We start from the raw sequence: 14,695 nt of genomic DNA, 5'->3' as shown, positions 1-14,695 counted from the left end.
GCTTGATTTGACTAGAATGCATGAGTATCATGCACGGGTTAACTTGTATATATATATATAAAACAAAAAGAAATTTGACAGCGCTTATCCTTTAAACTGCATATCTGTGTGTGTCTAGCAAAATGAAAACATGAGGTATTAGTTCTTATTTTGATCAAAAGACTTAAGCCAGCATCCAATGTCAAGGGTACCTCATTATATGCAGGTCCTACACTGACCTATATGCTTTAAACACTATTTAAATGCAGTTAAAATCAGATGCACTTACCTCCCAGGTATAGGGGTTTACATCTAGCAAAGGCTGGCTTGTGAGCCACACCCAAATGTGCCTTAAAAAGGCTTGATGGACAGCTGCTATGACAAAAAGGCAATATTTTGAAACAAAACCAGAGAAAAATAAGCACACGCTCGGTATATCCCACATTATATATGGTACCAGCTGCTTGGCAATATATATATATATATATATATATATATATATACACTACTTCTCTATTGCTTTTAATTATTTTATCTTCTGTTTGAATTCTCCTCCCTCTGCCGTCACATGGCATGCTGAGAGCTGTGAGACTGTATGCGTGACTGGCAGCCATACTTTGTGCCCCCCAGACAGGTTTTGAAAATGAGATAATGATATGTAGGAGGACAGCTAAAAAAATCAGATGCATGCTCAAAGGTACTTAACTTGCTATTTAAAGAAAAATAAAACGTCTATGTAGGATTGCTGCTTTAATCAGCGGCTCAGTATTAAATCAGTCAACAGTGAAGTGCTCTTGTCAGCTGAGACAGCAGTAGAAAGTGAATGAGCCTAATAAGGCAATAGTGGCACATATTAAAACATCACTCTTCTGAGAGGAAAAACATTAATAAATAAGGTTTATGCAGTTATTGCAGGAAGCAAAGTTGTTTTGGAAACAGTATCCTCATGATAATATAATAGAAGTATAAAAACATAATATTGCAATTGTGAATTAATATAGATATTATAGAAATAAAAATGTCATTATAAATATAAATTAAAAATGTAAAAGTAAAAACATATAAGCATGAGCACGTTTGTAGCTTTGATTGAGTCCATTGACATTGATGGTATTTAGTGTAACAATCTGAAACACTTCACACTGTGCCAATTTATTTTGGAGATCTCTTCCTCTATACCAGAAATATACTTCAAGTTCAAGTTAGAGGGTTGCACCATGTGGCCCCAAAAGTGTGTCGAGTTGCCCATCATGGATCTAGGGTTCGCATTATAGTATATAAAGAAATGTTTTGGCACAGAGTGATTAAATAGTACTTATCTATCCAGATTTTGATGTTTCTAGCATATTTCTCAGTTTAAGATGCTGCTATGCTTTACCAACATATTTAAGGCCATAATGACACTCTAATAAATCAATTACTGATGTGCCGAGCGATTCATTGTTTCTTAATGAGAACGTTTGTAGTATCTGTGAATGTCTTGTGTGTGATATAGTAAATCTTCAAATAGTTAAATGTAATTTCAAACTTAGTTTTTGGTTCGACTTCCTGATGTGTATTTTATAACTGCTAAGGTAGTAACTAATATTCAAAATTTGTAGCTAAAAGGCGATGAAATAAGCTATAAAAAAATTCATTGTAAAATGGCTACATTTTATAGTATTTTTATTTATATTTTATTCTGTGTTTGATTTAAGCTCAAATTTGAAAACATTAAAAGTAGTATGTAGTATATTTATTTAAGATCTGGCTTGAAAATGATCAGATTTTTTTTGCCTAGCTTGAATCTGGCTATTTATTTTTAGTCTATCTAATATATAATTTATTGCAAATTTTCAAAATTTAGATCTGGTTCAAATTACCATTTCAAGAACCCCTTTGTAACTTTTTTTTGGCATCTCTAATAATAGCTATATATTGTCAGTACTACCTATTAGAGGGGAGGTGTATGTGGAGATAGAACGGGAGCAAGACTGACGTCACATAATTAGTAGCTTCTTGCTGTGCATGACTGGGTTTGGGTAATGTAATAGAGAATAATGTTGGGTAAATAACATTTGCTGCAATGAGCTTTAGGGAAAAAAATCTTGTGATAGAACTTGTGAGATAATTTGCTAAATGTCTTGACAAACTGTAATGTTGGACCTTTATATCCATTTTGTCTGCCAAGGATTGTGCAGGAATAAAGTTTGAATATATCTCTGTATATTAGGAATTCAATATTCATGAAAAGTAAACACTGGTTAGCCCTTTGGTAATTTTGTGACAAAAATGATGATGGTAATGATTGCAGAATGGCAGGGAAATGACAAATGTTTCCAATCAGTAAATTACTGGGTCTCTGCAGGTGGAGGTGCCATAAATAGAGAACACAAGTTTCTTCTCCTACCTGGCAGTGGCGGAACTACCCTTAGTGCAGCAGGTACAGTGCACCTGGGTCCATGGAGATAATGGGGCCCACTGCATGGAGAACTAGCAAACTGTGGGCCCCGATTCCCTCCTCCCAGCTTCCCCACAGGGCCCACAGCTTGCTAGTTCCCTCTCTGCTACCTGGCCTTGCTCTTGAAGCTAGCTGAGACTAACACAATATTTTTTCCTACCTAGCTCTAAGTAGCCAATTCTAGTGGTACTAGAAAAAAAAAAAATTCTGACAGCAGTATGATGCGTTTCTGCATTCTGATTGGTTCATCTTTGACAAACTTTTAACAAAGAGACTCTTAATTAGGACAAATATTCAGTGAAATTTATAGAATCTTGAAACTACATAATTATGCTCATCTATTACTAGCTCGCCTACAAAACTTCTCCCATGCTGCTCCCCACTTATGGAATTCCCTACCATGCTCATTCAGACTTTCTCACAGCCTTCACATCTTTAGACGCTCTTTGAAAACCCATCTCTTTTTTAGAGGTGACCTTATCACCAGTAACACTATTCACACTAACACACCCTCACAACTGTCCCAATCTTTACTCTGAACCACAATTGCTCCTCTTGTTTCAGCTGTGCCCTCCCACTTATAATGTAAGCTCTCTAATGAGTATTTTTAGTCTATCTAATATATAATTTATTCATACCCTTTGTTTTCATGACTGCGTTTATTTTGTCTACCTTGTATGCCACTGTTTTATGTATGTACTGTTTTTCCTACTGTACTGTGGTACCTTAGAAATCTACAATAATCATAATAATAATAATAATAATAATAATAATAATAATACTAACATACAACTGATGGCACAAAAATAATTGCAATAGTTGCTCCTCGAGTCTATATACATTTTTGTTTGCATTCATTTTTAATATCCAGTTATGATTAGTTTTACACAACAAGTTATTGAGTCACATTTTGGTCATAGCTCATTTGCAGGGGCCCACAGAATTTTGATAGCTTACACTCTCAGTCTATAAATCCACAATGACATTAGTTTTGTTGTGGCTATGTTAGCAAAGTTGTTCACTTTATATTTAGCAGCCTTTAGGTTCCTTCCTACATATATATTTTTAATATTATTAGTAGCTTTCCTATACAAGGCAGATCTTTTTAAGGACTAATGGTCGTTTAAGTCATCCAGTACAATGTGAATGACCCCCATATGACTTAAAGGTGTGTACTTTTCCATATGCATCAAAGGTGGAGAGAAATAGCACTTGTCATCCTTGGTGTCTAACTATATGAGTTGGGTACGGTAGAGCGGCTATCACAAAGCCAACAAGACTTACTTCGACATAGACTGGCCGAAACTGTCATCCCCGACTCAGCGCTTAATCCAACTGTTTAAAAGCAGAAGTTTAACAATTGTAAAGAATGAAGATGCCAGGACACCTAAATGACTTTACTTTCAAGGGTGACAGTAGTATTTATGGTGTTAAAGGGGTAATGCAAGGAGGCGCCGCTTGTCCAAGCTGTTTTACTAACGCTTCTACATTGGATTGGCGGTGCCTCCTTGCTTTATCCCTGTAACACCAGAACTACTACTGTTGTCCTTGAAAGTGACGTCATTTAGGCATCCCGGCATCATTTGTCACAATTGCTAAACTTCTGCTTTTTAAACAGTCGAATATAGCGCTGTGTCGGGGATGACAGTTTCGGCTAATCCATGTTGGGGTAAGTATTGTCGGGCTTATGGCAGTCGCTCTCATGACTACCACCGGACTAGACCTTTAAGACTGCACAGTCAAGAGCACAATATTTTTCGAGATACAGAGACATGCTCATACTGGAATTAGATATGTAAATTGCAATGTTTAAAAGTAACATAAGTAGTTTGATTACCCTAGAGTTTTAGATCATTAAAACAATAATGTAAATATTTAATTGTTACTATTAATCATTTGTGTACATATTCTTATATTTGCCATTATTAAATACACACAATGAAAATTCATTATTTTATTTTATTTTTTTATTTTTTTGCAGTGCTAACTTTTCTATTAATTTTACTTTAAAAATACTGTCAAAACCATTTTATATGCTTATAAGAATCTGCTACTATTGTATGATGTATATGTATATATATTTTTTTGCTGCAGGAACCTCTATTTAAGGATACAGTAGATACTTTTGTTGCCTTGTACAAATTTGTACCACAGGAAAATGAAGACTTAGAAATGAGGTAAGAGACTTTCTCTAAAATGTCACTTCAAAAGATCCACCGAGCTGTACATGTCTGGCAATTTTCTTTGCAACAATATTTGTCAGTTACTATTTATATTGGCACAAGTGATATTGTGCATGCAGTGAGCTGCAAGAGAAATACAGATGTACCCAAACCTGTTTCCATCATTATATACACGGTATGTGCCCCCTTTGTAAATTATATAAATATTAGAAGTCACTGAGGGTTCTATGACGTTATAGAAGCACAAGGCTGTAGCTGTGCTCTCGTATACAGGTCACAAAAATCTGAGGTTACTTATAATATCCAGGATTACTTACAGTAAAGCGTACGTTATACCTTAAATACACAGGTTCTTATTGCCGATGTTTATTTTAATGATCGGTTCACTTTGAAAAATACAGTAACAAATTGTCAGTTCTTCATTGCTAACTTTTCCTGGCATCAGAAGACCTTTCTACTGCAGAACAGTAAATCAAGTTTGCCACCTGAAATATTTGCACAGTTTATTCATGGCCCAAGTCTTATAACTCTGACAGCTAAGCAGAATACCAAATAGTCATTGCTGAAAACTCATTACCATACACCAGCTGAGGCTTTTTATCAATGCATAACTAAAGAAAAAACAAATACAAAGGACTTTATATGTACAGTTGCAATATTGAAAAATAGTCACTACATACAGTATCTTGTAAATTAAAACTTGGAGAGTCAATAAATTAGACAGATCTATCTATTTAAAAGTAAATCATACCAATATTTTCTACATACTTTTTAGAGAATATATACATTTCATGCATTCTCCTACGGAAAATCTGTTGCTAATTCAACCCTCTCTAATATATATATTAAATGTTAGCTGCATTCCACTTGTTCGCCATTATCAGAATTATGGGCTCCCTCTACTAGGAGCCCCAACTCTACACTGTTGGGGTTCCACGTATCACAAAGGAGGACCTGATAAGCTTGCAGTGTATTCTGCAGAGAAGGGACCACTGGAGAAGGTACCCCATAATTTAGGTAAGGGGTCAAGAGTGTTGGTGGGAGGGGTAACCTTTAAATTTTTCCACTACCCTTTTCTTTAATAGCTTCCAAAAGCTTATTAAATCACTTGTCCCCTGTCCTCCATTTGTAAGTGCTTTTTCCTCCATTTACCATTCTTTACATGTTGTTGGTATACTTATAATTTATTCTTCTTGTTCAGTATTATATTTTTACTACATATCCTTTTCTGGCTACTCAAATGCCTGCTTCAAATGGATTGTCAGATTTTTGTTATTTTATAGCCACCATTTACCAAATATTTTGTCCCCCACCTTACACCTAGTTTTGTAGATATTGAAATAAAGATTAAAATATATATATATATATATATATATATATATATATATATATATATATATATATATATTACTATGTAGTCCAGATCATATAGCACATACCATATGGAGAAAGGTATTTGGACACTTGACCATTACACTAACAGCGACTGTAATGACATTGTATTCAAATACATATACTTTAATATGGAGTTGGTACCCCTTTTCCAGCGATAACAGCTTCCACTCTTCTTGGGAGGCTTTCCACAAGATGTTGGAGTGTTTCTGTGGGAATTTGTGCCCATTCATTCTGTAGAGCATTAATGAGGCCAGGCACTGATGTTGGACAAGAAGGTCTGGCTCGCGTTCCAGTTCATTCCAAAGGTGTTCAATGGGGTTGAGGTCAGGCCAGTCAACTTGTCAAACCGTGTATTTGTAGTCCTTGCTTTGTGCACTGGGGCACAGTCATGTGGGAATAGAAAAGGACCTTCCCTTACTGTTGCCACAAATTTGGAAGCATAGCATTTTCCAAAATGACTTGGTATGCTGATGAATTAAGATTGTCCTTCACTGGAGATAAGGGGCTAGCCCAAACCCTGAAAAACAGCCTCGTACCATTATCCCTCCTCCACCAAACTTCACAGTTGGCATAATGCAGACAGGCAGGTAATGTTATCCTGACATCCACCAAACCCAGACTCACCCATCTGACTGCCAAATAGAGAAACTTGATTTGTCACTCCACGGAACACGTCTCCACTGCTCCACAGTCCAGTGTCGGTGTGCTTTACACCACTTCATCCGACGCTTGGCATTGGTCTTGGTGATGTGAGGCTTGAATGCAGCTGCTCGCCATGGAAACCCATTCCATGAAGCTCCCGCCTGTTAGGGCTACAGGCCACTAAGATAAACTTTTAGAACAATAGGTAATGAGGTCTTCACCTTTAGCAGCTGCCTTTCCCGTAGAGCTGAGTATGCTCACAGGTACTTGGATGCCCCCAGGTCTTAAGCTGAACATAGTAAAGGTTTATCTATGGCGGCCGTAGCGAAGCTGGAACAGGAGGCAGGTGCCACGAGGATGGAGTGGTTGGTCAGTGGTAGGCCGAAGCACGCAGAGTAGTCAGGAAAACGGGCTAATGGATCCGGGTCACAAGCAAAACAGCAAATTCCAATGTTCAGGCAGAGGTAAGGGCTACAAACAAACAGACAAGGTCCAATGCCAGGCAAGGGTCACAACGAGGAGTCAATAAGAAGTCAGGAGGCAATGAGCAGGTCAGCAACTACACAGGTAGAGAACGCTATAACTGGCAGGGAGACTAAGCCCTCCCTGTCTTAAATACATAAAATGCCCAATCAGAATTGAGGAGGTCCTGGAGATCTAATCAGCCACCTGGGGCTGAAGCTACCAAATTAATCTAATCTGCACCTGTGGAGGGCTGTGTCAGATGCCAGGACACAGTGCTGTCGCAGATAGCCTCCTGATCATTGCCATGGTGATGGCCGGGACCTGGAAGCCGGATGTGACGCAATCAGGAGAGGAGAGCCGCGTATCGCCACAGCTCGTAACACCGCCGCACAGTTTTTGTGCTTACATTAATGCCAGTGATGCCAGTGGAAGTTCAGAACTCTCAGCTATTGAATCAGCAGAGTTTAGGCGACTTTTGGGCAATGAGAGGACCCGGCAGCTGTCTAATGGAGGCGCCTTACTAAAAAGTAGCTAAAAAAAGTGTGTGCGGTGCTTGCTAAAAACTTTGCGAGCGCTATGGTTACTAGTGTTTTTAAAGGGACTAGCATTTTTTTTTTCATATTTTTTAGCAAGGTGTCTACATTAGACATCAACCAGGTCCTCTCATTGCCCCCTTAATGTCGCTAATGTAAGTGTCACGCCTTCAGCTGTCACCTGTCTTACTGCCTTTATTTTGTGCTGTCGTGATTTAACCAACTCATGTCGGAAATCAGAAATGTCACTTTTTAGGTATGTCTCTATTTTTTATATGTCGGTATAAGCCCCTTTGCCATTTTATTATATATGTACCCATTGTCAGAATTAAAGCATTCGCAACTACGTACCCCATCCCAATTATTATTGTCCAATAACAAATGTTTTTCATGCAGAAAAAAATAACTTACCTTTTCATACAATACTTCAATGGTAGTCAAACCTTACAAAGCTAGCAAATATTTCAATGACTACATTCTTACAAAGCCATTAATACTTTAATGGCTTAATGCTTTTTCCACATATGTTTGTATACCAATTGTAAAAGCGGCTGCTTTAAAACACTTTTTTTTTTTTTGCAGACCAGGTGATAAAATAACTATACTGGATGATTCGAATGAAGACTGGTGGAAGGTACATTTTAAATATGCCAACAACAATGATATTGCCTTTGTACTTCAAAATGTCTTTTATACAAGAAAAGAACAAAACTGTAACTAAGTTTTCTGTAATTTCAAGATTTTATCTTGTGGTATCATTTCTTCTTCCTTCATTTGCGGATTGTGGGAAAGAAAATGGGTTTGTAAAATGTGTACATGTACATTTAAAGGATAATTTACTGACTTATTAAAAACATGTACCCTAATACGATTACCAGGTTATATTATAATAGAAATACATGACAAATAAGGTATTTTAAGCTTGGAAATTGAACATACCTGATATAAAGCAATTTACATGAGAAGCCTTGTATTTTGTAGACACACGGACTTCATTCATCAAGGCACATATTCTGAACGCAACCCGCGCTTAGTATTATATGCACGTATTTAGGCTTTGCTTACTCCTGAATTCATCAAGGCACGGATCTCTAGGTTTGTGTACTTTCGAAATCGAGGGCAGGTCTGCCGTGCTCTATTACACAAGTCGCTGCAGGATACGTCCAATACTTATGTGGAATATAAATTTGCAAAAGAACATACAAATTACTGAATTAAAGTCACCTGTTATTAACATAGGAATTAATGGGAAAACAGTTTAAATAAACTACAACATATTTTAAACTTTTCCCCCTCATAAAATACATTTATTATGTCTACTGAGTATAATATAAATTTTTATATTTGCTCGTGATTGCAAACACATTATAGCATGTATACAAGACTGTCATCACTACTGATCAGGACCTAGGGGTATATTTACTAAACTGTAGGTTTGAAAAAGTGGAGATTTTGCCTACAGCAACCAATCAGATTCTAGCTGTCATTTTGTAGAATGCAATAAATAAATGAAAGCTAGAATCTGATTGGTTGCTATAGGCAACAGCTCTACTTTTTCAAACCCGCAGTTTAGTAAATATATCCCTTAGACTAGCACTTAGCTAGAGCAAGAGATACGGTAGAAATACAAGTAACATTAAGATGGCCGTAGCTGGATTCGGACGTAGCTGCGTGCGCTTGAGTTTAGCATGCCCCTACTGTAAATTCACTATGGCAAAACTCCCCTTCTCCACCCAGTTAACTTCCTTGAAATCATAGACTGTAGTTAGTGTCGTTTGCATTTGAAGTCGCAGTGGACAGGGCTGTGTTCACGGACATATCTCACGGTTTTGGGTATGCGCAGAGTGATTTTACATACAATACGCTCAAAATCGGCAGATACGTGCCTTGATGAATCAGGCTCAGTGATATAAACTTGTATATAGAGTAGACATGTCATAAAACCAAATGTGTTGGCTATGCATTGAATGGACACTCTATTTACAGTAAATTTGTAAAGTACATCTAAACATATTTTCCAGTATTATAGATAGAAAACATAACATTCTTTAACAAGCTTCAAAGCACAAAACATAGCTTATTCAGTGGTTCCAATAGTAACCTTACTTCATGTATAATTTAATACATTTAAATGTTTTGAGAGGTGCATGTATTTGTGCCTTTTGTGGCCCATCTTCTCCTTATAATTACATTACATACAGAGCTTTTAAGTTTCATAAACAGCTCTTAGATGACCTGCCTGGAAATGGGAGCTGTATACCTAAATGATGAATTGACAAATGTAAAAGTTACTGCAGAAATTTAAGTTCCTCCTAGTATACACCATATCCCTGAGCATGCTCTCTGGAGTTCTCCATTCAACCTTTTAGTTAGAGGACTGGACTATAGAAATAATATGATTACGTAGATTTTCAGAGAGGGTGGTTGAAGAACAACAAGATCAAATAGATTTGCCCTGAAAGAGGTCTGATGAAGAGACATGGTTAGTTAGCACCTCTATGTGCTCTATTATATGTTTTTGACTTATTTCAATGTTTGTATTCAGTATCCATTTAATTTCCCCTGTATCAGTATAGAATTGTACTCAAATGTTACCATGACATCTTTGTATTTAACAACAGGGTTTGCCAATATAAGCATACTTAATATTTAAATACATTTAAATAAATTATTTTATTTTGCCATTACTGATGACTTTAGTGTAAAATGCAATTAAAATATATCTTGAGTCATATAATCTGTTTCCCACAGGGTAAAATAGAGGACAGAATTGGGTTCTTTCCTGCTAACTTTGTACAAAAAGTCCAGGTCAATGAGAGACTTTTTCGTTGTACAAGAACGTTCATTGGAATCAAAGAGCAAGGGCAAATCATTTTGAAAGAAAATCAGGTACATATTCTATCTCGGGTTTCTATGAACAAGGTAATCTGCTTAATTTTACTATTAAAGAAGTTCAGTCACATGGAGAAAACTTGTCTTGAAAGCAGAGCTTACAGTTCTGATTTCTGGTGATTGTGGGATACTTATGTTTTTGGCCTGTTAGAACTTTAACAAAATGATGACTGATGGTAGCTTAATTGCACTTGTAAGAAAATGTGTTTTTTTAAATGTTCACACATACTGGGACTATTGTTAAAAAAGTAACTATAGGATCACAGCTTACGCCTCATTCTCCTCAACTTGCTACAAGTTTAGATGTTCTGTCATTACTGCACATTACTGATATTATAAAATGTTTATTGCACTTCATTAAAATAAAAAAGCAGTGTGAGGTGTATATGACAGACTTATGGTATGTAATGGGAAGTTTGCTTGTACAAGAGACTGCAAGAGAATGTGTGTAGTGTAGTGTAGTGTAAAGGTGGTGGTTTTAATGGGTGTCTTAGTACATTACTTACTTAGTACAGTACCTACCTTCTGCTTCCCATATTGCTCATGGAACCTTTTTTTGCTTCTATTTTCCATTAACCAGAGCTGACTGCATATGTTTTCAGGGCTTTTCAGTTCAGCCCTGTTCAGTACACAGCTAGATCCAGAGGGTGCCATATCAGGTGCCAAGTTTATTAGGCAAAGCCATATCTAGTGATAATTTTAGTGTGCAGAGCCATATCTTATGCCAAAAGAAATATGCAGTGACATATCTAGTGCCAAAAGTAATGTGGAGAGACAGGAGTATATCAAGAACTTTGAGGGCCCATAGCAAAATTTTGAAGAGACCCCCAAAGGTTTTTATGCAAATGCACCCTTCCTTCTCTCCCCACATTTACCTTACTGACACTTACCATAATGAACTGCCTCCTCTTCCTCCACTGTACCCCCCCCCCCCTGCACTTCATTTTGTGGCCCAAGATTAAGTGAACACCAGCATTCCCTTCACCTCACAAAATTTATTTTTGGAGCCGCAACAGTTTGTTGACTGTCTCACAGCAAGGAGCTCATTATAACCCTGCTGACCTAAAACATTGAAAAGGAGTATAGAGCCCCTGAACAGCAGGGGTGGAAGCTCCATGTGGCCTGGCAGCTGAGTTGCTATCCCTTCTACTCTGAAAGCTTTAACCTTGTGTAGATAGATATCTGTTACCGATGGCTCTTTTCTTGACAACTTTGCCACATGGCTTTCCCATTTCGTCTCTGATATACTCACTCGTATTCTTCAGGATTTTAACATCCCTACTGACACCGTTATAGGCACTACTACCTCAAAAATGTTCTTCATCACCTCCACCTATTGCCTCTTCCAATGGACTTCATGTCCCACTCACCTTGATGGTCACTGCCTGAACCTTGTATTCTCCCATCTACGCAACATATACAACTTCGATAACAATCTCCTTTCCTTCTACCCCATCTTATCTCCTGCTTCCCTACCTTCAGCCAAAACTATGCGCACACAGTGGCATCTCAACTGGCTTGACCATACCCTCTTCTCAGCTGCTCTAAAACCTCTTCTCTCTCCCGTCTACTTCCATTCCTGTTTTAATGACCTACAGAAGTATTCCAGCTACACACTGAGCTCCAATGGATAAAATCCTGCTCAGATGCTGACAGCATTCACTTTCAATTCATCAAGTTTCCTATTATTCTGCCCTCTGTCTTTACATTTATTTATATAGTACCAGCATATTCCATAGCACTGTACTATTAGAAGAAACACAGTAATAAATCAAGACTGGGTATTACAGACAGACAGAGATGTAAGAGGGCCCTGCTCATGAACTTACAATATATAGTACAATAGAGGATTTATGTGAACTGCGTAAAGGGTGGAAAGAGCATAGTCTAGGGAGGTTAAGAATAAGGAATTCGATAAGCAAGCCACCTCTTCAGGGTTTGCTGAGAGCACTAGAAGGTTTGAAGACTAGTTTAAAGTCTTCTTGTGTGAGGGAGAGAATTCCAGAAGTGGGTACAGCCCAAATAAAGCTCTGTAACCGGGAATGGCTGCAGGTAATGTGTGTGGATGAGAGAGGCAGATCTTGTGAAGAAGGGTGTTGTTCTTTGTGGAAGAGTCAAGTGAAGGGCAGCATGGTGGCTTAGTGGTTAGCACTTCTTCCTCTCAGCACTGGGATCATGAGTTCAATTCCCGACCATGACCTTATCTGTGTGGAGTTTGTAAGCTCTCTCCGTGTTTGCGTGGGTTTTCTCCGGGTGCTCCGGTTTCCTCCCACATTCCAAAAACATACTAGTAGGTTAATTGGCTGTTATTAAATTGCTCCTAGTCTTTGTTTCTGTCTGTGTGTAGGTTAGGGAATTTAGACTGTAAGCTCCAAAGGAGCAGGGACAGATGTGAGTGTGTTCTCTGTACAGCGCTGTGAAATTAGTGGTGCTACATAAATAAATAGATGATGATGATGATGATGATGATGATGATGATGATGATGATGAAGTGAAGAGATGTAAGTTGGTGCAGTTTTGCTGATGACCTTGTATGTTAGAAGAAGTATTTTATTTTCTGAAAAAATGGGCAGCCAATGTAAAGGCTAACAGATAAGCAATGGAAGAGTGATTTGCAGGGAAAATCAATCTATCTACTGTGGGAAAAATAGATTATAAGGGTGAGAGTCTGATTCGGGAATGGCAATGCTGGAGAAGACGAGTGTATGAATTATAGTGTTTGCAGTGTCTTCAGTGATATGTGCATTTTCTGGAAATGTTTTTTAGATGTATGTAACATGATTCAACTATAGGTTGGATGTGGGGAGCAAAGGATAGTTCTAAATCAAGGATCACACCTAGGCAATGAGCTTGAGGGGTGGTATTTATTGCTATGTTGTCAACAAAAATATATATGTGAGGTAGGTAATTTATGTTGGCTGGTTGGTATATTATTAGCTCTATTTTCGAAAGATTGAGTTTGAGTTGGTGAGAAGGCATCCAAGATGAAATGGGAGAACACAGCTGGTGAAAGATCCTGAAACCCAAATTAGCTAATTAGTTTTCCATGAGAACAGAACAGATAGAGAAGAGCTAAAAGATAAAGTAAACGGTGGTGGATCTAGAGAAATCAACACTGAAGGAGAGATTAGATAGGTAAGATTAGAACCAGGATAGGACAGTGTCCTGAAGACCTGGGGATTGGAGCATGTCTGTGAGAAGAGAGTGGTCAACAGTATCAAATGCAGTGGAGATATCCAGGAGAATTAGAAGCAAATAATGGCCTTTAGATTTAGAAGTGATGAAGTCATTGACAAATCATATGCCCCATTCTCATTCAGTACATATGCAAAACCCTGGTCCATTCTCTTATTATCAGCCCCAACCACCTTCTTCCTGGCCTTTCACTTATTCTCCTTAACCCACTACAATCCATTCAGAATGCACAGGAAAGGCTAATCTTCCTCTCCAATTGCTCTTCCTCTGCTGCACCACTCTATAAATCCCAACACTCACTCATCATTGCCTTCAGAATTCAATTCAAGCTGCTCACCCTCACCTATAAAGCCCTCACTGCCTTCTCTGTATACATGTCTGAACTTGTCCTAAAAGGCCAGCTCAATCTCTTTATCAATACCTTTCACTCCCACCTACAAGATTTTTCCTATGCTGCTCCTCAGCTCCCTTCCTTACCCAACTAGACTCTACCCCAATCTCCAATATTTCAAGTGCTCTCCCTTAATCCACCTATTCACTATTGCCTACTAAACCTTAACTCAATGACCTCTCCTTGATCACTCCATCCACTTGTTCCTCCATGACCTCTCTTTGATCACTCCCTTCACCTGTTCCTCCTGCAATAGACTGTATAATTTTATCCTACTGTCTCTGATTTCCTCCTCTTTCAACCTTGTAAGCTCTCATGAACAGGGCCCACCTTCTTAGTTTATTTCCAATGTACCTGTTATGTTTTGACTTTTTATTTGTGTGTCTGCTGTGATTTTCCATTAGTTGTATTCTATTTGCATTTTTACGATTTGTATTTGTATTTCCATTCTCCAGTTTTGCTATTGTGTTAATTTGTTCATTTGTTTACTCATATTCATATAACTTGTATGATGACTGTCCAATGCTGCATATGTTGTGGCACCCTATAAATAAATGTTGATGATGATGAGCAGTGCTGT

At 37.8% G+C, this 14,695-nt stretch overlaps 1 protein-coding gene across 1 annotated transcript in view; it reads left to right on the top strand.

Annotated features, from left to right (window-relative positions):
• Positions 1-14,695, top strand: part of STAC (SH3 and cysteine rich domain) — a 193,610-nt gene that overhangs the window by 162,307 nt on the left and 16,608 nt on the right. The window contains exons 8-10 of the mRNA XM_075212630.1: positions 4,514-4,596; positions 8,220-8,271; positions 10,389-10,526. Coding sequence (XP_075068731.1) covers positions 4,514-4,596; positions 8,220-8,271; positions 10,389-10,526 — 273 coding nt within the window. The remainder of the gene's footprint in view (positions 1-4,513; positions 4,597-8,219; positions 8,272-10,388; positions 10,527-14,695) is intronic.

The sequence above is a fragment of the Mixophyes fleayi genome, chromosome 5 (genome assembly GCF_038048845.1).
Source record: "Mixophyes fleayi isolate aMixFle1 chromosome 5, aMixFle1.hap1, whole genome shotgun sequence".
Taxonomy (NCBI): Eukaryota; Metazoa; Chordata; class Amphibia; order Anura; family Limnodynastidae; genus Mixophyes; species Mixophyes fleayi.
The sequence above is the reverse complement of the archived record's forward strand: the minus strand, read 5'-3'. Positions and strand labels throughout refer to the sequence as shown.